The 26,390-nt window shown below is 42.1% G+C and overlaps 1 protein-coding gene across 3 annotated transcripts in view; it reads left to right on the top strand.

Moving 5' to 3' along the window:
- LOC138262023 (ATP-dependent translocase ABCB1-like) overlaps positions 1 to 26,390 on the top strand; it is a 935,493-nt gene that overhangs the window by 268,169 nt on the left and 640,934 nt on the right. For all 3 annotated transcript variants that reach the window (XM_069211682.1, XM_069211683.1, XM_069211684.1), the window contains 2 exons: positions 15,428 to 15,605; positions 22,157 to 22,270. In XM_069211682.1, the coding sequence (XP_069067783.1) occupies positions 15,428 to 15,605; positions 22,157 to 22,270 (292 nt within the window). The remainder of the gene's footprint in view (positions 1 to 15,427; positions 15,606 to 22,156; positions 22,271 to 26,390) is intronic.

The following is a 26,390-nucleotide window of genomic DNA, read 5'->3' as shown; positions in this document are numbered from 1 at the left end:
CTGGGTTGGGGGGGGTGGGGTGTTTTTGGTTTTGGGGAGGGGGTGGGGGGTCAGGGGGTATTAGGTTTTGGGGTGGGGTTCAGGGGGTGGGGCGTTTTTGGTTTTGGGAAGGGGGTGGGGGGTCAGGGGGTTTTAGGTTTTGGGGTGGGGTTGGGGGGGTGGGGCATTTTTGGTTTTGGGGAGGGGGTCAGGGGGTTTTAGGTTTTGGGGCGGGGTTTGGGCGGTGGGGCGTTTTTGGTTTTGGGGGGTGGGGGGTCAGGGGGTTTCAGGTTTTGGGGCGGGTTGGGGGGTGGGGCATTTTTGGTTTTGGGGTGGGGGTGGGTGGTCAGGGGGTTTTAGGTTTTGGGGCGGGGTTGGGGGGTGGGGCGTTTTTGATTTGGAGAGGGGGTGGGGGGTCAGGGGGTTTTAGGTTTTGGGGTGGGGTTGGGGGGTGGGGCGTTTTTGGTTTTGGGGCGGGGATGGGGGTCAGGGGGTTTTAGGGTTTGGGGCGGGGTTGGGGGGGTGGGGCGTTTTTGGTTTTGGGGTGGGGTGGGGGGTCAGGGGGTTTTAGGTTTTGGGGCGGGGTTGGGGGGTGGGGCGTTTTTGGTTTTGGGAGGGGGTTTTAGGTTTTGGGGTGGGGTTGGGGGGGTGGTGCGTTTTTGGTTTGGAGAGGTGGTGGGGGGTCAGGGGTTTTAGGTTTTGGGGCAGGGTTGGGGGGGTGAGGCATTTTTTGTTTTGGGGAAGGGGTGGGGTTCAGGGAGTTTTAGGTTTTGGGGCGGGGTTGGTGGGGTGGGGCGTTTTTGGGGCGGGGTTGGGGGGTGGGGCATTTTTGGTTTTGGGGAGGGGGTGGGGGTCAGGGGTTTTAGGTTTTGGGGTGGGGTTGGGGGGGTGGGGCATTTTTGGTTTTGGGGAGGGAGTGGGGGTCAGGGGGTTTTAGGTTTTGGGGTGGGGTTGGGGGTTGTGGGGCGTTTTTGGTTTTGGGGAGGGGTGGGGGGTCAGGGGGTTTCAGGTTTTGGGGTGGGGTTGGGGGGGTGGGGCGTTTTTGGTTTTGGGGCATGGTGAGGTATCAGGGGGTTTTAGGTTTTGGTGCGGGTTGGGGGGTGGGGAGTTTTTGGTTTTGGGGTGGGGGTGGGGGGTCAGGGGGTTTTTGGTTTGGAGAGGGGGTGGGGGGGTCAGGGGGTTTTAGGTTTTGGGGCAGGGTTGGGGGGTGGGGCGTTTTTGGGGTGGGGTGGGGGTCAGGGGGTTTTAGGTTTTGGGGCGGGGTTGGTGGGGGTGGAGCGTTTTTGGTTTTGGGGTGGGGTGGGGTGTCAGGGGGTTTTAGGTTTTGGGACGGGGTTGGGGGGTGGGGCGTTTTTGGTTTTGGGGAGGGGGTGGGGGTTCAGGGGTTTTAGGTTTTGGGGTGGGGGTTGGGGTGAGGGATGCAGGATCAATGGTGCCTATTACTAATGCTTTTATCAGGAATGCCTTTACAACTCAATATCGTTGTTAAGGCATTCGTGGTAAAGGCATTAGTAGTAACAACGAGGTCGGTGTTACGCCCTCGTTGTTAAGGCACTCGTTGTTTCGGAAGTCGGTGTTCCGTCGTACAACCACAGAATCCTGTTTGGAAATCAGAATGTATGCAGTTTTCTTTAATGAATTTTGACATCTGGGCAAATGTAGCTCTTTTTACCATTTTGACCAGGAAAGGTCAATTTCTAAACTATCTATAGTTGTTTGGATCATGAGGGTCCAGTTTTGTTTTCTTTAATAATGGGCATATGTATGCCTCTTTTAAATCTTCTTGAAGTATTCCCGTAGTTAAAGAATTATTGATGATTTTTCTCACTGATGTGGCATCAGAGGTAGTTAAAAGAATGCTCCTGGAGATTTGTGGTGGACACAGGTCAGAGGGGAAGCCGGCTGGCTTGCTTTGACCAGATCCATAAATTCACTTTGTGATAGTTGTTTGAAAGAATACAAGGGGAGGGTTAGCCTACTGTTGGAAAGGAGTGTTGTAAATGGGTTAGTTCTTTGTTTTAAATAGGAGTCCAACATGTCTGATTAGGTTCTGTAATGATTTGCCAGTTTGCTAGTTAAAACATGGAATAAGCTCCTGTTGTGCACTTACGATTAAGAAATTCAGTGAGAATGTTAAACATTTCTTTATTTGCTCATATATCATTATGAATTCTGTCTGAATAGTACCTTTTTTGCTCTTTTGATTGTTGACCTGCATATTCTATTATGTTTGTGTAGGAGCAACTTTGTCTTGATTGATATTTGGTTTGAGCCAAGTGCATTACAGCTTTGTAATTTGTGGTTTTATCTTTTTTACTTCTGCATTTTTCCAAGGTGCCGCTTTTCTTTTGTCCTATTTTCCTGTTATTTGTGTTATTAGGATATTGAGCACTTCCTGGAGCCCCTCATAAATATTTTGACCAGAAATCACTGTGTCTAGATCTGTGTTGAAAGTTAGTTATGTTTCCAAGTTTTCAAAATTGAGTTTATTCACCGGTTGTTAGGTGGATGTATGCATGTTGGCCTTAGGTGTGTTTATTTATGATGTTTTGAGTGGGAAAACTACCAGATGGTGGTCTGACCATGTGACTGGAATAATCCTTTGAAACAGAAACTAGTTCTGGATTTGCAAAGATGACATCTGGGATGTGCCAACAATGTGTGTGGGTTTTTGAATGATCTGATGCAGGTTCAGTATATCTAGGCCAGTGACGATAGTTCTTGGATGCAGTATGTTGGGTTTATCAAACCATATGTTTAGGTCACCAATAATGCATAGGTAGTGTGTAGTGTCATAAGGTTTAAATCTGTGACTGTAAATGAATGTGGGAATGTTGCATTGCTATGTCTTTGTAAAGAAGGATAAAGTTGCAGTACAAAGTGAGCGTTGGGTTGCATCTGGTCATGAGGGCCTCACAATTTGGTATGGGATTGTTGTAATATTTGGTGAGATTTATTGTTTCCTTGAATATAACAGCTACTCCACCTTCTCTTTTGCCTCTGAGATTTTGTGTGACAGTTTGATGGCCTGGAATAATGGCTTTATGCCTCAATGGAGTCCTGTCATCTCCCAAGCATGATTCAGTTATGAAGAGTAAGTAAGGTTGTATGTCAGTGAATAGGCCATACAATTGGTGATTGTTTATGAGGGTGATTGAGCCTTTTGTTAGTAGGGAGTCTGGAGATTGTGTTCTGGTGGCTGTGTGACTTTGCTATTGGATTCAGTAGTACTCTTTGAACTTGTATTATTAGTGCTTGTATTAACTGTATGAAGATAGCCTTAATGTTATTTGCTCTGTATTGTAATCCTCATTTAGCAAGTTTAGAAGGCAATTTGTTTGGTCGATGAGTGTGAGTGCTGAAGATGGTAGTTGAGAGGGAGGTAGTGTGCTGTGTTGTTTTTGTAGGGTATATTTGTTGCTTACAAGGCAAGTTGTGTAGAGTGGGATATTATTTGTTTTGTGTCTGTGGAAGGTGTATGGGTTAGTGGTTGTGGTGGAGCATGTAGGTCGTGTTTTAAGGCTCTAAACTGTACAATGGAAGAGAGGTGAGTGAATGAGTGTTGTTGTGTTGGGGTGTTTGTGGTAGGTGTTGGTGAAGATAGAAGATTTGGGAGTAATGATTGTTTAGGATCTGTATTATTTGTGTAACCATAAAGTTAGGAGTGGGTGTTTGTTTCTAATTTGTGACGGAATAAAGAATGTGGTTGTGTGTGTGATATTTTGATGTCCTTTTGATGTGCTCTTGTGTGTGTTATGTTTTGTTTATGTGAAGTTATGAGGTGAGATATTGATGTAGTGAATTTCTGTGAAGGATTTGGATGTAAAGTATTGTTGGTGAGTGGAGTAATAAAGGGAAAGGCAATATGCATTAGGGGAGAGTATATGCAGTGTGTGAGAAGGGATGGGCGGGGTTATGAGTGCTTATGTTAAATATGGTAGCAGGAATAGGTAATATGTGTGGTGGACCGGAGTGTAAAGATTGTTTAGTTGTTTGTTTTTGGTAGAAAGAAGAGGACGGTGTTGTTGGTGGTTGATATAAGAAGGGTTGCGTATAGGTTTGGTGGTGATGTAAAAGACTCTGTTAGGAGTAAGTAGAGGGTATAGCTGTTTTTGTATATGAACAGGAAGAATGTGTTTGTAGGAATTTAGGTTAAGTATTGTGTGTATTTGTGTTCGGTTGGTTATGTGTCGATTTTGTAGTGGTATTGGACAGAGTGGTGTTTTGTGTGAGGCAGGGTGTATAGATGTGCTTTGCAGGGCTTTGTTGTGGTTGTTGAGATATTAAGTGTGATTATGGTTTGTTGGTTGTACATTCGTAGTGTGCATTTGCTGAGACCGTGCTATTGAATTTTGGGATGTCGATAGGTGTTAGAAATGGGGTCTTTGGTTGGCAGTCAGGTTACCCCCTGTCCAAGCAAGGACCGTCACTCTATTCAGGGTAAGTCACACACAATCCAAATTACCCTGTGCCCACCCTCTTGTAACTTGGCACTGATCAGTCAGGCTTAACTCAGAAGGCAATGTGTAAAGTATTTGTGCAATAAATCATACAATAACACCATATACCAAACACCAAAAATACACCACACAGTGTTTAGAAAAATATATAATATTTATCTGATAAGACGCAGGTCAAAACAATTAAAATGCAATAAGTAGACATTGAAATATCACTGTAAAAGTGATACAAAGTGTCTTAAGTCTTTGAAGAACAAATAAATGTCACTGGTTCGCGTTCAAAGTCTCCGCAAGGGACCGCAGAGGAGGCGATGTATGGAAAACGGGGAGGTGTGCGTCGGTTTTGCCCGCTCACACACTGACTTGCGTAATTATTTTTCACACAGGGGAAGGCTTTGCGTCGATTTCTGATGCGCGGACTTGGTTCCTCTTCAGGTTGCGGGGTTTTCTGGCACCCCAGGGATGATGCGTGAAATCCTGGTCTTGCGGAGCGAAGACACAAGTGCTGCGTCAATCCAGTGGCCGCTGCATGGAAATTTCTCCCATACGGCAGGCGATGCATCGATTCCTTTCTGGAAGTCGGGCGGTGTCATCCCTGGTCGGCTGAACGTCAATCCGGTGGGGCGCGCGTCGAAGTTCCGGTCGCTACACAGGCACTGCGTCGATCTTTTCCTTGCAAAGTCCGACTGCGTCGTTCTAGTGCGGCGTGCAGTGAATTTCTCACCACGGGGCAGGCTCTGAGTCATTTTTAGCAGGCTGTGCATCAAATTTTTGCCGCACCAGGAGTCCAGTTGCAGGAGTGAGATCTTTTTGGTCCTGAGACTTCAGGGAACAGGAGGCAAGCTCTATCCAAGCCCTTGGAGAGAACTTCTCAGCACAGCCAGAGAGCATCAAGGCAGCAGGGCAACAGCAAGGTAGCAGTCCTTCTCAGAAAAGCAGTCCCAGTGAGTCCTTTGGACAGCCAGGCAGTTCCTCTTGGCAGGTCTGGTTCAGGGATTCTTCACGAGCAGGTTTCATGTCCAGAAGTGTCAGTGAGGTAGAGTGTCTACCTATAGAAGTGTCTAAAGTCCGTGGTTTTGGGTCCTCTTATTATACCCATTTTGTCCTTTGAAGTAGGCTTACTTCAAAGAAAAGTCTCACTTGTTTGTGAAATCCTGCCTTGCCCAGGCAAGGCCTCAGACACACACCAGGGGGCTGGAGACTGCAGTGTGTGAGGGCAGGCACAGCCCTTTCAGGTGCAAGTGACCACTCCTCCCCTCCCTCCTAGCACAGATGGCTCGTTAGACTATGAAGGCTACACCCCAGCCACCTTTGTGTCACCGTCTGAGAGACGTGCCAACAGCTCAACTGTCAACATTACCCAGACAGGGAATCCACAAACAGGCAGAGTCACAAAAATGGTTCAAGCAAGAAAATGCCCACTTTCTAAAAGTGGCATTTTCAAACACACAATCTCAAAACCAACTTTACTAAAATATGTATTTTTAAATTATGAGTTCAGAGGTCCCAAACTCCACATGTCTATCTGCTCCCAAAGGAAATCTATGCTTTAACCATGTTTAAAGGTAGCTCCCAGGTTAACCTATGCGAGAGATAGGCCTTGCAACAGTGAAAACCAAATTTGGCAGTATTTCACTGTCGGGACATACACAACACATTAATATATGTCCTAGCTTAACCATACACTGCACCCTGCCCAGGGGACTAGCTAGGGCCTACCTTAGGGGTGTCTTATGTGTAGGAAAAGGGAAGGGTTAGGCCTGGTAAGTGGGGACACTTGCCAAGTTGAATTTACAGTTTAAAACTCTACACACAGACAGTGCAGTGGCAGGTCTGAGACATGATTACAGGGCTACTTATGTGGGTGGCACAACCAGTGCTGCAGGCCCACTAGTAGCATTTGATTTACAGGCCCTGGGCACCTCTAGTGCACTTTACTAGGGACTCACAAGTACATCAAGTATGCCAATCATGGATAACCCAATCAACAGTACAATTTATACAGAGAGCATATGCACTTTAGCACTGGTTATCAGTGGTAAGAGTTCAAAAGACAACACAAACAGGTCAGGAAAAATAGGAGGAAGGAGGCAAAAAGTTTGGGGATGACCCTGCAAAAAGGGCCAGGTCCAACAATAGGTTAAAGTGGTGGATGGTGAATTGTAAAAAGAGCAGCACTTCTGGCTCTAGGATTGAACCTGGCATCAGCAGGCCAAAATGGACAATCGTTCTCTGTGCCATTAGCCTGGATGCCCAGGCTGAGACATCCTGAGCCCTAAAGTTAAATAACCCTTGGTCACTATGACCTTTAGCCAATGGGAACCCTAGCCCTAACCCTAACCAATCAGAGCCCTAGTGCTAAGGCCTGGGACCAATAGGAAACCTGACCTAGCAACAGATCCAAAGCCAACACTAAGCCCAAGGCCCAATAAAGCACAAGTCCTAGGAACCAAACAGAGCCGTAGCCCTATTACTCAGTCAAAGCTCTAACCCTAAGCCCTAAGTTCAATTGAAACCCAAGTACTGGTAAAAATAACAACCTAGACCTATCAACCAACCAAAACTCTTACTCTAAGCCCTGGGTCTAATGGAAACCAAAGCCCTAGGAACCACTCACAAACCTAGACCTATCAGCCAATCAGAACTGTAGCCCTAAGTCATAGGTTCAATAGAAACCCTACCCCCAGAAGCCAGTTAGAACACAGATGCAACAAACAGTAAGAGAACATGTGACCTTAAACACAAACTAGTGTGTAGAGGACAAGGAGGTGCTTCTGAAGTTAGAATCTCTGTAGATACAGACAAGCTCCATCCACAATTTGTAGTTCCTAAAAATACTGCTTTTCTCATACTTAAAAAAAAAACTTTTTCTAGCAATAAATTAGTGTTACATACACTTTCCAAACACAATTCAAACATAAAGCAGATTAAGCAGTCTCTTAAACACATTTTGTTTAGCCTCTAGGATGCATTTTGCATTTTTAGCCGGTACAAAGGGTGGGGTGGGGAGATTACCTTCTAGATACCTTAGCACAGTATAGAGAAAATCTAGGAGAGAAATTTAATGAGTCACAAGTGGAAGAAAAAAGCAGTTTTGAAAGAACAAATTGCAAGAAAAACAGGAGATAAATTTGAACAGTCATGGGTAGAGAAAAAAACAGTTTTAAAGTTTCAAAAGACACAACACAAAGTCTGCATCCTTACCAACCTCTTTGTCTTTGGTCACTGAGCTGCTAAGCTCAATCTACATTTTGTAGATCCCATTCAGGCCCAAATTTATAGCCACTAAAAATACAGGCCCTCATTACGACCCTAGCGGTTGGCGGAGAAGTGGCAGTCTTACCGCCAACAGGCTGGCGTTAAAAAAATTGGAATTATGACCATGGCGGTTACCGCCATGGTCATCTGCCACTTCTCTGAACCGACCGCTAGGACGGAGACGACCACTGGGCTGGAGACTTGGGTCTCCAGCCCGGCGGCCGTCACAAGACCGCTGGTGGTATCATGACCCAGCTGACCGCCATGGATTTCATAGGCTTGGTCACTGCCATAAAATCCATGGCGATAAGCACTATCAGTGCCAGGGAATCCCTTCCCTGGCACTGATAGGGGTCTCCCCCACCCCCCACCCCCACCCCCACCCCCACCCCAAGCCCTTCGCCAACACCCCCCACCCCCCTGCAACCACCCAAAGGTGCCAGGACCCACCTCCCCACCCTTACCCCAGACATCACTATACAGACACACACCCGACCTGCATGCAGACAGCACCAACACAAATGCCTGCACACACACAAACAAACATGCCAACAGACACCCAGTCATACACGCACACCGACATTCAGACATAAATGCACACATCCATCCAGACATTCATACAGGCACACACGCACACATTTCCAAACACACTACACCCCCGCATGCATACACACAGTCACACACCCCCTCATCATACTCACACGCACACCCCCATGCACACACACAACACACAACAACTCCCCCAACCCCCTCCCCTAACGGACGATCAACTTACCTGGTCTGTTGATCCTCCAGAAGGGGATGGGATCCATGGGGGCTGCTCTGCCGCCAGCACCCCGTCAACAGAACCGGTGTTCTGTTGACAGGGCGGTGGAGGTGGAGAAACCTCTACTTCCACGCCGACTGCCAGTATGGCTGCTGGTGGCTCTCCGTCCGGAAAAGCAGTCATAATTCGGCGAGCAGAAAACCGCCAGCACTGGCGGTCTTCAGCACGGCGGTCCCTCAGCGGTCTTGTGAAAAGACTGCTGAGGTTGAAATGACCCCCACAGTTTTTCGCTCACTCAGACAAGTAACTTTTTTTGACCAAAAAACTGAGTGCTACAAAAGACAAAGGGGTGATGGACTGAGTGGGGAAACTTTTCAAACACTCACCCACAGGCACAGATCTGAGTTAAATTCATTGTTCTTTTGCACACCATGACACCCCAGTTTGGACCCAGCCATATGCCTCTCAGCCTTGACCCATGGGAACAGTACAACCCAATCTTCCAGTCCAGGTCTTCCTTGGACCAGAAACAAGAATCCTAGGACCAGTTTTGGGGTATCATCCCTCATCAGCCAGGCTGATCTCGACTTCTACTGATTGGACTTTTGTCGTTTTGGGCTAGTTTTACTCAGATAAACATTCTCTCTTTTTCTAGGCTGGACTCTTTTTGTAGTGCTACTGTATTTGTTGTACAAATAATTATTACATAAGTTGAGCCTGCCTGCTCTTTGCCAAGATAGCAGGGGAGGAGCACATGTTAATTTATAGTGTATATCTAAGTTACCCTGACTAGAATTGCGGTCCCTACCTAGACAGGGTGCATACCTCTGCCAACTAGAGACCCAGAGACTCATCTACAAGCCCTGTGGTTCAGGGCAGTGCAGCTAGTGCCTTGCTGCACCACCCTGCTCCACGAGGACAATGCAGAAATGCACCATATCTACAAGATATGGCACATTTCTGTCCTATCCCCCTGCTCTGGCACACAAATTGCTGCCTAGTGCCAATGCAGGCACCCTTGCACCAGAAAGAAGTGGTGCAAGGGTGCAAGGGTGCCTGCATTGTGGAAAGTATTGTTTTTGTGACACCTTCCTGCACAAAAATAATTTCTGGGAGAAATAAAGATATTTCTCCTGTTGGGTCATTCTTACGCCACCCCTTAAGTGGCGTAAGAATCTAACACATTTCCAGACTTGTAAATCTGGGAATTCATTTGATTCATTCAGGTTCCATGGGTGTTGCGTGGGAAGGCAATGTAGTTTTGTGTGGCTTTGTAAATATGGGCTTGCACACTGCAGCACCAGAGCATAAAAAATTGATGACCCGGCGGCGCAGTGTGCCGAAAGGGCATAGTAAGTGAGGCCCCCTAATTTCTAACAATCCCAGAAACATACAACATGGCTTCATGGTCTGAAATATTTTAATGAACTTATAAGTGATAAAACTAACATTGTACGTCCTAAAACTCACCCAAAAGACTTCAGATCATTTCTGCTGCAACAACAGATGGATTCAGTTACAATATGATGTTGGACTAAAATAATATTAAGTGGAATCAATCTATGGACCACACCTTTATCCTGTTAATACCGATTTTGTCCATTTGGTGCAGATACCTCAGCGAGTTGTAATGCACCATGAAATTGTTTTATGCTTAGGAATGAATTCTGTTTCCTGGTGTCATGTGCCTATTTTGTTTTGTATATCAAACATTAAATAAAATGTTTAAAAAATACCCTACTTGTGTGGCAAGGTCCACTGCCTATGAGCAGAGCCAGTCAAAACGTGGACTATGTGAATTCAATATGGTGTTATTGATGTTTTAATCCATTCCATTGATATGACTTACACCGACCAACCACACATGGGAGACAGAATTCCAGTAGGCTGAAATTTGGGAACTTAGGCTGGTAAGACTTTGACAATCAAATGGAAGTGCTCCGGTTTTCTGTCACACATATGTAGAAAATAGATTTTTTTTAATTTATACTTTGATATTTTCAGGTCACTCTGAGATGCTGAGAACCATCCACAACACAACACCATGAATTCCAACTGATGACTAGTTTTCAAATGTTTGGATGCTAAGTTTCCCTAGTCACCAGCTAGCCCAGAGCCTAAAAAATACATCCATTCACACTGGCAAGTGAGAAGAAATTTAGATTCAGCCCCTGTTTGTCAGTCCATATATAAAAACTACACCCAAAAGAGAATCCATAATCTCTCTCTGAATTCTATACACACTTACAAACAGTCTAAAAAATGTTTCAAAGGTATTTTCTGCATTGTTTTTAAAATCAGATTTCTGATAACTTAAGCTAGAAAATACATTTTATAAAAATGTTAGGCTTAACATCAGTTCTGCCCCACATCACAATCCGGGAGCTGGAACATATATCCTTCACTGGGAATGGCTATGGCTCATAGTGCAATGGCTTGTCTTTGAGGCCAGGAAGGGCCAATATGTGTTAGCTGCTGACCAGTTAGCAGAGATTAGCTACCTGTAGTGAGGCAAGAATAGTTGGAAGAGAAACATTTTAGTGCTACCTTTTTTGACTTGGAGATGCCAAGGATTGTTTCCCCTATTCTTTCTCAAGGCTGTCTGATACAACAGATAAATACAGGAGCACCTAAGGAGTAGAGGTGCATAGAGCTTGTGTAATTTAGTTTTGAATAAATGCACAAAATATCCTTAAAAGTACACACAATTATTTGAAATTCACCTCCAGCACTTCATATTAAATGAATATGCCAGAAGCACATTTTGACTCCAAAAAACAGAGCAGGTGGTTGGCCGCACTGTACAAGCATATAGACGTTTTGTTTTACTTCAGCCAACTCCTGCCTAGCTATCCCTTGTGTTTCTAATTTAATTGTACCCCTCCATCATCATTAACCCTCTCTTGGCCCACCACTCCACTTTTTTCAAATTCATTTTCTTTTTTTCTTAGTTTGTCACTTCCTCTTGTGTTTATTTTTACTCCGTATTTTTTGGTCCCTTTTTAATGTGTAATTTCCCTATTGTGCTTTCTAGCTATGGTAGAGGCAGGCTGAGCCAATGTCCCCATGTTTGCACCCTCTGTGGTTTATGATAGAACAAGGTAACTCCTGCCACATTTTTTGTGATGCACGGAAGTGCCAGTGCTAATGTTTTTCATGCACAACTCCACCTCCTGCTGGCAACAGACAGCAGGCCTGGTAAAGTTTACAACCTTGCAAAGCAGGAGCTGTAGTTTGGGAGGGTGTGTCAAAAGATGTGCTGATGCGCTGACTTCTGTGCACCCAGTGGCAGTATAGGAATCACTGGCCTTACAGACAGAGAGGAGGACCTGTTCAGCATGGAAGTGGCAGTGATAGGCATTAATATTGTTTAAAAAATGTTTTCAAGTTATATTTATTAATTAATTTTTCAGAGTTTGAAATAAAATAGTTAGGTGAACATGTCAGTTAAAACAAACCATGTTAAACAAACAAAACCACTGAAAGTAAAAAAAAAAACATCAACATGTCAGAGTCTTTCTTTTAACATTTTCAGCCCACAAAAGGCAGTCATACAAACAACCACAAAAGGGCCCTCCATTTCAGTTGAAAAGCATAAATCTCCACTTAGATTTAAAAAAATATATTAAGCTTTTCTAGGCTCATTGATTTAGTGTCTCAGGAGACTTACTGTTTTTTTTGTTTGTGTTCCTGGCCCTGCACCCAACACCATGCTGCGCAAAGCCAAAGGCCAAGCATGGCAAGGGTTAGGCCTTGCATGGGGTCAAAACTCAGGCCTGGCCATAGGACCTGGACACAGGCCAGGTCTGCATCCATCCATCTAGGTTAAAGTGACACTGTAATTTAGTATAGTCATAATATGTATGTTTAAATTATCAAATACCTCGAAATTCTCATAAAAAAAAAAACAAAGTTTAAATGACATTAGTGCTAGGCATTTTAATAATACATATAAGATTATCTTAAAACAAAAAACACTGAAATTCAACAGTTATTCTTTACTGACCTTTCTATAACCTGCGCCCCCACCATGAACTGCTTATGACCTTACATATTACATCATCATATCATATTTATGACATCTTTGCAACAAAAAAAAAAGGAGGAGTTGGCAGGACAGAAAGAGGAAGTTGCTACTGTATGTGCAGTAGCATTGCAGACTCTGTGGAACTTTCTTCTTCTTTAAAAATAAAAAAATTAAAATAATTTTCACACTCAAAAATTGCCTTATCATACTTATTCAGATAAAAATTCAACCCAAAAAAATAATTTCAATTTGATTTTCTGGTCTCTTGCGTTAGAAGAACTGCTGTTCATGTTTCAATTTTCATTTTGCACTCAAAAATTAACCCTCTCTGTCCACTAGAGTAAAAAGTCAACTTGGAATGTTTGGCTGCCGCTGCTGAAGGAACTGCCCCTCTCGTTGGGAAGATGCGGCTCGCTTTGAGAAGATGCTGCACACACTCATGCCAATTCATTGTCTCAGTGCATCAATTGTTACACACTCTCCCCAAACTGGAGTATCGTTTTACGACATGGCTTAGTGGTGTAATCTTGGTAACTGCACAAAAAGTTTGTTATACAAAATCACCATCATTTGCTACTTACACTGTGTAATTAAAATTACACCCAGGACTACCTACGAGCTAAAGACAGGTCTGCAAGATTTTGCTATCTTGAAACAGGGGTCCCTGGTTAATTTTACAGAGAAGCAAAGATGTGGAGCTGCAAAATGAGGTGCAGGCTTTGAGAAAATAGTAAGGGATTGCTGATAAAATCTCACCAATCACTGGTTAGTTCACATGGTAAATCTGGCAGCTCTGTTTAAACATTCTCAGACCATCTGTGGACCTGTGAGGACTCTGCTGGATTTTGCTGGTCCTCAGCTGTGCCTGCCTGCTGCCTCTTTGACTGGGAGTTAAAAGTGCTGGACCTGCATCTCTACATCCTCAGAACCAAAGTGACTCCAAGGGCTTGCTGCTTTGCCTCCTGGTCTGAAGTCTCAAGGACATCAAATACTTCTCTTCAATCTACACAGAGCATCTCGACTTTAATTGCCGCAAGTCTTGCTCTGCCAAGTGTGCTGATCCAGTCGAGGGCCCGGATGTGAGTATAAAGTGCAGCATCTGCGTCTCAATGCTGTTGCACGTAACAGAACCAACACATCACCTGCTGCAAGATTGGGATCACCTCCCCATCACTGTTGCAGGGACCGGAAAGGAACCTTGCACTCTGACTCACACTCAGAACAGCCTCATCGCCTCACTTCGGAACCAGCATACTGCTGCCACTGAGTGGAAAAGATCAACTCATCTCGGCACCTTAAAGTGTGGATTGACTTAGAACATTGCATTCAGAACCACCTCACTAGGAGTCAGTGCATCACACTCAGAACCGATGCATCACCACATGGAGAAATGCAGAGCAACACCAAAACTGCAGGGGGAACATTGATGCATCTCTGCTGCAAAAAGGATTGAGGGACTTGTGCTTGGCGGGCTCTTTGTGGTGGTCCTGTGGCCAGCCTGTGCTCCAACCTCAGCAGTCTGAACTCTTGACTTTGTCCCAGTCCAGCGCGACCAAATACCCAAATAGGCGATTATTGGTTCTAAGTGGCACTTCCACAGTTTTTCTTTAATAATTCATATCTCGATTTCTACCTTTTGGATTTTTTTTTTTTTTCCTGTTTTATTGATAAAAATATAATATATTTTTGTAACCTGGTGTGGAGTCTTTTTGTAGTGTTTCCACTGTGTTACTGTTTGAAGCGTTGCATAAATACTATACACATTACCTTCAAGATAAGCCTGCCTGCTTTGTACCAAGCTGCCAGAGGGTGAGCACAATCAGAAACCCAGTATCCCAACCAGAGCACACTGAGTTTCCTGGCAAACAAACATGTTTCCAATATTTATGGATGTTGTAAATATACACAGCATCCCACTTTTGCCATTCAACATGCCATGCCATAGTTGCACTTCGGGCACCATTTACAATGGACTAATGAGGAAGCTAAGCAGGCAAAGTAGGGAATTTCAAAGTACAAGACATGGTTTAAAGGGGAAACACAGGCACTTTATTACTGTTTAGCAATGGTAAAGTGCACCAAGTCCTACAACTAGCAAAAAGGGCCCAGAAAAGGTCACAAAATCTACAGGAAACATTCAGAAAGTGTGGTTTGCTATAATTAACAATGTACACATTGTAAATATTGTTTTCAATTTGAAGTGAGTGTAATATAGATACTTTGGCCCATATTTATACTTTTTTTGCGCCTCATTTGCATCATTTTTTTACTCAAAAGCAGTTCAAACCTACAAATTATAATTGTGTTTTTTAAGTTTGCGCCGCGTTTGCGTCATTTTTGCAAAAAAAGTATAAATATGGGCCTTTGTTTAATGTTATTACTGATTTTGTCTTTGATGATGATATCTCAAGACAGAACAAATGTGTCCATAGCCCTTTCTGTAATACAGATAGTGTCTCAACACAATTAGCATAGACGCTATCATAAAGGGTTGGTCCCTCATTTACATGGAGGTGAGGACCAATGAGAGAAACACTTTGGCTCTGCACCCACGCCACAATATGGTCATGGGCACCCTGTGAGGGCAATCCCTTCAAGAGGGCAAAAGGTGTCTCCTGAATGCAGACGGGTGTAATTACTCACTGCACTCACCTTTAACAGGATGCCTGTTTGTCTTTTTTAAAATGTGGGCTGGGTACTGCTTGCAATGTGAAAAATGAAGCAGCTGTTTCAAAGAGCCATTCCACCTTCCTCTAAAGTGCTGCCACAAGGACTGCCCTGGGGAAGGCATTATCTGTAATAGGGCCAATGACTCCCTTGGATTCTAAAGGTTGAAACTTTTAAATACTTATGAGGAATAAAGGTGTGTGGTTTTGCATAATAATCTCTCGATTTAGTATGTAACATTCTAAACAAATCATCATTTGCCTATTGCAGTTATGAAGTCAACTTACATCATGCAAAAAAATTCTCCATGAGGAAGGCACTTGCTACTTATTTATCAATGGGAATCTCTCAGTTACTTACATTGTCAACCTATGGACTTGGGATATGGTATGGAACAAAACTAACTGTGGATGAAAGTGATATCTACACAATTGGCAGAGTGGATATGGTAAGTACAAGAACATACATTCTGGTGTTTTGCTGTATACAGAGAAATTATAATATTTAGAATTACATCAGGAGCAAAATTATGCTTCTTAATAAAAGGTGCTTAAATCTTAACATAATTACAGATTCGGCTATAGAGAACAGCCGTAATCCTAGGTAAATAACAGAATTGGCATACATATAAATATAATAATTACTCACATACATTTGGCTAATTTTAATATATGCTTCCCATTACAATATCACCTGTGCTAAATCAATTGTCATGGCCCTAATATCTTTGAATAGTTATCAAACTGCCTGGTGGTGTGATTTAAATAAAACTGCAACCATATTGCTTTTCTATTCTTTTTCTATTTTCTTTCTATTCCTAATCTATTGTGAAAGTCAACAAATTCTTCTATCACTGTCTCAACTTGATGCTGTTATGGAAGAGATGGTAAATGATTGCATTCCCTCGAGTTCTGTAGCAATTCCCTTTCTGCCAACCTACTTCAATGTAAACACTCAACACAAATACTTTAATTAAAAGATGACAAATGATGGCAACAGGCACCTTATTTACACATGCTATATACTGTTTGTAATTACTAAATGATCACAAACATTAGGATGAGCCTCGAAAATAAGCAATGCATCCATATGTAGTTATGGTTTTACATTATTTGACGATAGTAGCCCAATGTACAATGTTTACAAACATATAGGACCCATCTCACAACCATAAATTTACTTCTGTGCACGTGGGCAGAAATCTACACTTTTTTGCATTTCCGTATGTAGACTTAAGTCTCCAACCCCTGTAAAAACATCTAGCAGAGAACTTATGAGTGTATAGTTACTACTAGTAACTTTTCACTTGTAGGCCGTTATCTCCCCCTTTTATAAAATACTGGAAAAATAAAACACATTGTTAATACTTTCAAAATATTTAAAACATTTTAATGTATAATAGTAGTGTACATTTGATTAGATTAAATATAATTAACATAGAACTAATAAAATACAATGCTCCTGCATATGAGCTCTACAAACAAACTAAATGTTTGTTTAATAATTTAATAATTAAAGTAGAATATTTTAATTAATAAAACTGTTTAAACAGTTTTTAAAATCCCCTCTCTAGCATTTTATTATTCAATTAATATTTAGTAAATTTAAGATTTATGTCAGTGATTAGAAGACCTGTAAATATTAGGTTGGTCTTCCCCACAAATGTTTTGCCTTCACACCTCTTGTTTTTGCTGATCTCGTTTTGCTGGCCTTAGATAGCTGCACAGTTTACCATGTCTCACCAGTGCTAAAGTGCTTGTGATCTTGCCCTGAAACATTGTTGAATTGGCTTACACCTAATCGGCAAACTTAATTCACTTGTAAGTTACTACTAAAGCTGCAATACCTGTGCCCAGGGCCTATACGTTTAATGCTACTAGTGGGCTTGCAGCACGGATTGTGCCACCCACTTAAGTAGCCCTTTAAGCATATCTCTGGTCTGCCATTGAAGTCTGAATGTGCAGTTTTAGACCGCCATTTCGACCTGGCAAAATAAACCTTTTTCTCAGTCCAACCCTTCCTTTTTTAATGCATATACACCATCTCTAGGGTAGGCCATGGACATCCCAGAGGGCTAGGTGCAATGTATTTAAAAAACTGGGCATTCACTTCTAAGTTTCATATGTCTTGGTAGTAAAATGACTCTTGAATTCATTTTTCACTACTGAAATAGAGGGCTTAAGTATGCCTAGAAGAGCCATCACTGGGAGGATAGAAGGGCAGAGCTGGGCATAGCCCTAATTACACTTGAATAGGCACTGTCTTGCTTTCATACAAAGGGCTGCATACTCCCTGTAATTTATCTGGAGCCAAGGCAGCGGAGGCAGGAAACCTGTTCACTTCAAAGGAAAACCTATAAAAGCTTCAGCCACTTCAAACTAGGGACCTGGTATAAATATTGGGCCTCAGACACCAACTCTTTGGTACACTTTTGAACCTGTGGACTCTGCAGAAAAAGGACTGCTGTGCTGCTGAAAGGACTGCCACTGTGCTGGACTGCTGCTCTGAAAGACTGTTGCCCCGCTGTGCTGACCTGCTACATGCTTTTTTTGGTTAAGAGGACTGGACCTGCATTTGTTCAACCCATGACCCCAGAATGACTCCAATAGCTAGTTGGCTGGCTGGCTTTCTGCCTAGATCCTAAGGGACAGAAGGCTCCAACAACTTTGATACTAGTACATGGACTCTGTGAACTGTGAGTCCTACCCTGCTACGTGATGCCACCCCAGTTCTGAACCCTTGGGAGTGGGCCTGAAGCTGCTCTGCCAGCCCACCTCTGGATGTCACAGAACTAATCTCCTCTTTCTTCTCAGACATCAAGGCAGTCCTCAAGCAGCAGGACAGTCCTTCTTCTGTAAATTCCACAGGTCCAGGAGTACACTGATGAATGGCTCAGGAGGTTTAATGTTTATACCTGGTGCTAGCCTTTGTATGGTGGAACTGCTTGTCCTACACACATCTGGTTTAGGAAAGTTCCTTCCCTTCCTCTGTCCCGGCTCCAATCTTTCTGGGGTAGAATAAGGCAGGCAGGCCTGGTTTCAGATTCCTTTGTGTGGGTAGTAGGTAAAGTCCCTTGAACTGCTAGTGGAACTGGATGCATCCCCCCACTAGTCCAGTCATCCTGTCCACACAATAGCTCCCTTTATTTCACTGTCTAGACCCTGACCCAGAACATTGGCCGAAGGCACTGATGGTTAGGACAAGAAAATGCCAACTTTCTACAAGTATACATAGATATGTCCCCTGTAGGAGGATAATCATATAAACTCAGTTATTCACTTTTATGGAATTTAGTGTTATCATATCATTCAATCCTGTATACAAATTCATTTACAACACAATGGATAGATCATGTACATCCTTTTGATGAACTTGATCCCATTTTGCCAACCTTTACTGGCAAAGAAAACAGTTCTACAATCGATTTCATTATGTTTTCCCTCAACGTTGTACTGTCTATTCAGGGTTCCCTTATTGTCCCCTCCAATTTAATTGACCACAACCCCAATGTCTTAGTTTGTGCTGCCCCTTCTCATTTACAAAAGTATAACCACTCTTCTGCCCTAGAAGTTTCCAAAAACAAGGGTAGTCACCTTAGGTGGGACAAAGCGGACCAAAATGAGTTTTACAAAAGTTCATTTCAGACAGTATGAGAACTTTGTGACTTGGCCTGAAGAAGATCTGTTCCCACTCTCATAATGTAGCGGGGACTTCTAGTTCTGAGGTATCTAATTTTAATTACTTAGGGCTTGTGATGTCTGGTGACCTGAGCTGAGGTAATCTTTTGTCCCAGAGAGCAAGTAAATCTAAAGAGGAAATAGACACAATGTTTACGTTCCCAAAAAGACTCAGTAATGAATTAATCTCCCTCTATAAGAGCAAGTGCATGTCCCGGAGACCTATGGAGCATGATTTTGTGGTTATTCCTCTTTGAGAAACCTCCAAACAATTGAAAACAAATATTTGTGTAGGCTGCTTGCTCTACCTAGGAGTATGGGCACCATTATTACACATTTGGAAGTTGGTCTGGCCTTCATTGATAATGTAGTCCAGGCAACCCCGATGTTATTATGGTTTAAGATTTGGTCCTCACCTTATACTTCTTTTTCTCAATTGTTTCTTACAAATTGTCTCAGACAGGATCACGTAACCTCAAATCCCTGGCTGGCATATGATAGAAAGACCTTTACAGTCCTAGAGTTTCCAACTTTTTCCTGTGCCTTTATGAAATTAACAGGAGCACAAAAAATGTGGTGAAATCAAATGTATTTCTGTTAGAATTCAGACCTGTAAAATGTCAGCCAATTTATTCAGTTGCTCACTATGTAGACCTGAAGCAGGTGGTGTGCACAGAACTACATCTTACCTCGGTCACAAACCTGTAATATAGATTTCTCTTGACCCACTTTAGATTGGGCACCTTGCACTACTTGGCAGTCCACCCCCAAGCCAGGCTTGTGGGTTTCCACCTTATTGCCTGTGATGGTTCTTCCAAGCAAACCCTGGCCCATTTTAAGTTCTTTTGTGCTTTTTACTGTAGACCAAGGGTGATTTTTTGACGTCCTTTGTTGCGCACCTTGATTCTAGATCTTTTATTGGGTATTTACAATGTCTTCAAAAAGTTAGAGTCTGTTTTTTGTTGCGCTTCTGTTTTAGGTTATGTTTGTAAAGCTTTTAAGATCAGAAAAACGGTGTTCCTCATTGATGATTGATGCCTAATCCATTTCCTTTACCGATTATTCAGTTTTGTTGTTAATCAGGCTCTCCGCCCCTGTCTAGTTATCTTCATATATTGCATGTGTGGGTAGGAAAATGACTATAGTACTGACATATGCCTAGTGTATCAAATGAATTCATTGTTTTATCTTGTGTTTTGTCAGCATGTTTTGTATCTTATTTTTTTTATGGCCTATTGGTGAATAAAATAATGAATTACTGACTGAATGTGCTTCATTTAAGTAATCAATACAGTTTTTTAATTTTTCCTCAGCAATCTACAAATATGAATACAGAGTTAGGAGCCCAGCCACCTGATTATCAGAAATCACATAGAATTTCTCAAAAAGTGAGCTGCGACACCCAGCCATCCAACCGCTTATCAGTAAGAGACCATCTTCAGGATGTGTTGATATAAAAATACATTTAAGACCTCTTATATTTAAAGCAGGACCCAGAATAAATCTGATGCAGCTGACCAGAGGGCAAATATCTCCTAAAGCAACTGACTATGCTTGTGAATCTGAAAGGTGTTAAATCTCAATTGAAGATCATAACTTTATGCCTGCATGTAAAAAAATGAATGCTATGGCCAAATGCAATCAAACAAGCCACCGGCTATCAATGTTCCTCTTTAACCAGTTGACGGTGGTCTCAAGTACTTGGAAGACTGAAATGTCAATGGATCAACCATCATGATAGCCAAAAAATGGGCTTACCTTCATAAAGACCTACTATAAGGAATGAACTGAAACTTACTTCTGATGAGCGATTGGGCGCGATTGGGCGGGTGCCCTATGCATCGCAGATCACCTTTTGAGAAACATGAATTCTATGTGATGATTGATTGACGGGGGCCCATGCTCTTGATTCTGTGTTCATATTTGTGGATTGTTGATGCAAAAATTAAAAAACTATTTTGATTACTCAACCTTAGCATGGATCATATTGATAATATCGATATATATAAATACAATCTATCTACTGTGTTTTCAATTAATTTGTGTACAGGATTGGATGATATGATAGCACCAAATTCCATAAAAGTGAATAACTGAGTTTATATGATTATCCTCTTTCAGGGGGCATCTGTGTGTATACATATATTTACTTAGTTCCCCAGGAAATTATTGTGTTGCCCTATTTGTGTAGGATTATTATTATTAATTTACCAAAAGTGTTTTTTTCAGAATTGTGACTTACAATCTGACTTAACCACTAAAGAGTGTTTTAAACTTTCATTCATTTGAGTGTAAAAAAACATATTTCTATCTGTTCCCAATCCAAAGTTATCAGATGTAATAATGTGAACCAGTGCAAGTCAATGGGAGAGACAGGCCTCACAACAGTTAGGAGTTGTTCACTGTAAAACATGTAAACTGTAAGTTGCCCTACATTTTATAGAAAATGCACCCTGCCCTATAAGCCTTTAGGGCCTACCTTAGGGGTGACATATATGTATTCAAAAAGAGGGTCTAGGCATGGAAACATGTTTATTTTTCTAGATTGATATGGCAGTATAAAACTGCACTACAAGCTGCACTGGCAGTTCTGAGACCTGTTTTTAAATTCTACTTTAGTGGGTGGCACAATAAGTGTTGCAGGCCCCCTAGCAGCATTTAATTTACACACCATGGGTACAGATAGTATCATTCACCAGGGACTCACCAGGGATGGGCTAATTCTGTGTAGTCTAATTTTACTATGTTTGAATGAGAAGCACAAGCACTTTAGCACTGGTCCACAGTGCCAAAGTGCATAGAATCCTAAAGATATCAGAAAACGAATTCAGCAAAACAGAAGGGGTGAAGGCAAAGATTTGGGAGAATATCGCACTAAGGATGTCAGCTTTATCAACCATCCTTGATGTTAATTGGACTGGAGTATCAACATGTTTAATTAACTATGCTTGCTTTAAAACACTCTGCATTCTAAGTTGATCTTTTCAGATGATGGGTTATTGTTGCAAAAGTGTATGGGTGGTAATTGCAAATTATTTATGTGTTCCAGTTTTTTCTTTTTAAATTTGTTGATGCATTCAGATATTTGTGGAATGGTGTTTTGTGCTTCACTAATTTTTCATTATTTTGTAAAGGGTAGGGGCGATCAATGAAATTAGGTGGGGTTCCTGTTCTAAATACTTTTCTTGCAGGCAGATGTTAATTGTGCAACTGCATTCACCCTAGAGCTCATTGTTTATATAGCAGTTAATTGAAGTATTGTGTTTTTCATGTGTAAATGTACATTTTTGATTCACTATCTGATTTTCATTTTCTTATACAGATTTTCCTCGCAGTGACAATGGGTTCATTCACATTTGGGCAAACTGCCCCAAATGTTCAAAGTGTTGCCAGTGCTCGGGTGGCTGCATATGAAATTTATAAGATTATCCAAAAGGTAAGAAGTCAAATATGTCACAATATTGTATGTGATAGTACCACACATGAAAATGCACAATCTTAACAAATACTGTTTTCTATCTGAAAGAGTAAACAATAGCGAAGAAAAATAACCCCATTCTCTGATGTTGTATTCCCCATAAACTGTTTCTTTCAAGCCAGCAACACTGTAGCTAATTTAATTTATTCAATGTGAAATTCATGTAAATAGCACTTTTTGCCACTTCAAAACATTTTTTTTAATTCTCGTGGCTGCAACAGTATATTTAATTTCCCCAACAAATCTATTTATCAATCTCTGTGTATCACACGTGTAAGCAATTTCATAGGGTTCATGTGCTGATTTATTAAACAGCTTAACACACATAGTCTATGTGTTCATTTAAAAAACAAATCAACACATAAATTCAACAGTCTGTGTGTTCATTTAAAAATACATCAACACACATTAAAATTGTGAATTCTTATTGCAGAAGGCCTCCAGGATTGAACTTTTTAAAGTATTTAACTGCCTCTCATAGTTGATATGATACAATTACTTTATTTGAATACCACAAGTATCCATAAAAGTACAAACATGCTCAGTTAAATACAAACAAATATGAATAAAAAGTAGATAAAAAACAGCCATAAAAACAGGTGGATAAAATCAAAAGCTGTGCATGGCCACAACAGACAGCTGTACAATCATAGTTCAATCTGACTTAATCAGTGTTCATAGAGCGTCGAGAAGGCACTGTGGCGCTCAGGAACACCCCAACATGAGCAATTACCTCATCATTGCCAAGCTGTAAAAAGGAATTAAGGGGTACCCTAGGATTATAAATGTTGCATCTTTTTACAAAGGGAATCAGAAAGAGCCTAGAATACATAGAATAATATCTGCAGAAAAATATAAATTGCGTCATGGTTTGCCCAGACTTCCCATCACAAGGGCAAAGCATAAAATCATTCAACGTATCCACGACTACTCATTTCAGGTGTCTTATCATGCCAGTCCTGTAGCAAAACAACAAGTTCCGCTCCCATCAGCCCATTGGTCTATTCATGTACTGCGCTGGCCTGCTGCCCATTATCAAATTGAAATAGGCAGCCATACTAGACTTCCCCCTTTCTATTGTCATTCTTTCAGGGTTCGCCAGTTTAAACAAGGTTGACTGCAGCTGTTTTTCTTTTTTACATTGATATTTGGATTACCCTTAGAACCTGTAAAAACCAGAAGACCCCTATATTTTTTGTAACCTCACTGTTTGTATTTAATATAACTCTGGCCTTCATGCCCATGTGCAAGTAAGTTAAAAAGTGCACTAGTACTACGTCCATCCCATAGGTAAGAAGATTTGACCGCAACTTTGAGCTGTTAATGCAATCAAATGCTGATGTCAATGCCATAAAAGCCAGTTACAGAGGAGAACGTTTGCTGACTGTGTATTTCCCAATTACCAGTGACAAGTTTAAGCATTAGTCAGTAGTCCCAACATGGCTCCTAAAACCAATCTGACAGAGCTGCAGGATGGAATTATCCTCGATTCATTCCCTAATCCTGTTGTACAAGACTCTGCCCAGGATCTTAAGCCTAGTGTTGATTAGGGAGATGGTCACCCTTTTTAAAAGATTGGGACAATGATGGAAGTCATGTATGAGCTCTGAAGTGGGCAGTGGGCAAGACTATTGTAAACATTCACAAGTAACTTGATGAGGTCGACTGGGCTGCTGTCTGGCCCAGGGGCCTTGCCTCCAACACTCTGAGCTATGGCCTCTTCCACCTCATTCAAAGATACCTCTAATTCCCTCAGATTGGGTCTTACTGTGAAGTACCTTGGGATGCGGCCTAGATTCTAGCAAAATGAGCCTCCCATGTCCCGCTGGAAATCGGGGTCACTACTTGGCTCATGCTTGTCATATCCTTCACAGCCTCCCAGAACATTTACTGTTCTTTTTGGCTGCCGATTAAACCAATGAGTCCTATTGGGATTGAAGCACTCCCGTCTTCCTCCTGGAGGTTACATGTTTATAAACCTTATGCCAAAATGACATCTCTGAAGGGTGCCTCAGTCTAGCTAACAATGCCCTTTGTAATTGACGTTTGGCCTCTTAACATTTGTGGTCAAACCAGCTAGGCTTAGTGGTTAATGTGCAAGAGGAATGCACTAACTTTATCCTAACACTTTCACAAATCTGGGTAAAGGTCTTTACCACTTCACAGCCGATATCATTCTCAGTTAAGCAAACCTCTACAAAATTTTAATTACCATTATGTTGGGGAAGAGTTGGCCAGGATCAGCTTCTCTCTAGACTAATTGCAATCCGTCAGTGGTTGATTGAATATTCCTAGCTGCACACTCCAATCTGAATTTAGGTCTATCGGACAATATAAGTGCTGCCTCTATCGGCTGTGATCCCCAAAATCAGAAGGGACTACCCTCCCATACTGCAGTGAGTCCTCCAGGCTAGATGATATAAAAAATAGTCTTTTATAGAGGGACAGCCACAACCCCTAAAAGTTGATAACAAGGGTGTGGTGTGGGGAGCAACTCCTATTACAATATTAAAATCATGAGAGGAGAAATAACCTGTCAATTCTGCACTCTGAGTCTCAATATCACTCAAGGTGTCAGCTAGATTGTTTGTAGTTATGGTTGAGTTACCCAAAGGCTTACCATATTTGCATAGTCTAGCTTTAAAGTCCCCAGCAAGGTGAAAGTCTGCCAATTTTCCATTAGTGCCAACATTTCTTTGCAAAAAGAAGATAAAATCAAATAAAATCGTGAATTTGGTATTCGGAGTATTGATAAAATCATTATTGTAAAAATTAATTAGGTACAAGGTTACTCCCCTCTTATATCTCACAACCTGGAAGTTCCCGTATTTGGCCACAATTTGTTTAGAACTGCCCCCAGCTGAAAGGTTTAAGCAAATTGCCAGCCCATCCAATGCTCACCCTGACCAGGAGGGGGAGGCTGAAATACAATAACATTCAAGCCCATTGAATAACAGATCCTCTGTTGCCCAAATTTCCTGGATTATATGTATATCATATTGGCTTATTTATATGTACATCATATATGTACATCATAAAAGCTACTGATTGCGTTATTGTAATCTTAGATTGAAGACCTGCCACATTCCAGCTCAATATCCTCAATGTAAATTTGTTAGGAACCGAATTCTTCCAAAAAGTTAGAGAAGTATCAGAATATATGCAATTGAACTAATGGGTCAGATGTGGGTACTATGCTATCAGCGGAACTAGGTACCAGTCAGTCCAAATCATCAAGGTTACTTACAACAGAGAACCTGTTACAAGACACAAACTGGGGGCGGGGGATTGGCAGTTAAGGCAACCCCAGGGAACTTGCAGCATTTTAGGTTTGTAAAACTACCCTAAGGGAATAGCGCATCTCTTAGTATCTTTATGACCCCAATCTTCCTGTGATGTGAACCAATTCTTTACACAAGATTGTCTGTGGAAGACCACAACCATACAATCCCAGAATAGGTATTTTTCGGAGCCACCCACCCATCCTACTCTTCTTACCATTATAATCTTGTTTATATTAGCTAGATTGAAATGTTTGTATTTAATAGGCCAGTCTGTGCATTTATTATGCAACTCCAACAAGATTCCATTTGTGAATCCTTGGAGTGGGGGGACCCCAACCTGCACTAGGTCATAAGGGCAAGCTGCAGGTGGTAGGTCCAACCGTTCTTTACTTGAAATAAAATGGGTTCTGGGGTGGGCTTGCTCAATGGTGCTAGCCCCGGATCTTCCAGGAACCTGCTTGTCCTTGTGGCCCCCACTAAGTTTCCGACACAAAGAATCAAGGTTGAACGCATCCTTGAACAAAAAATCGGAAGTTTGTGTCTGTGTTGATTGGGTATTAAACTATTTAAGGCAACAAGAGGCAAGCTGGCCCTGACCCTGTCACTTGACACAATGTTTGCTAGCCCACACTAATGAATTCGCAGTGGGCTTTTTATTCTTCGACCATAGGCTCAGATCTGGCAAGCGACCTGTGGGACTTTGAAGGGTTGAAGCCTCTTCCACACCAACATTGACCAGATCCGTGGTGACTGCAGGATCCTGCAAACAAGCCAAAAAACCTGCAAAGCAAGGA

This window comes from Pleurodeles waltl, chromosome 10 (assembly GCF_031143425.1).
Source record: "Pleurodeles waltl isolate 20211129_DDA chromosome 10, aPleWal1.hap1.20221129, whole genome shotgun sequence".
NCBI lineage: Eukaryota > Metazoa > Chordata > Amphibia > Caudata > Salamandridae > Pleurodeles > Pleurodeles waltl.
This window is presented reverse-complemented; position numbering and strand designations above follow the sequence as displayed.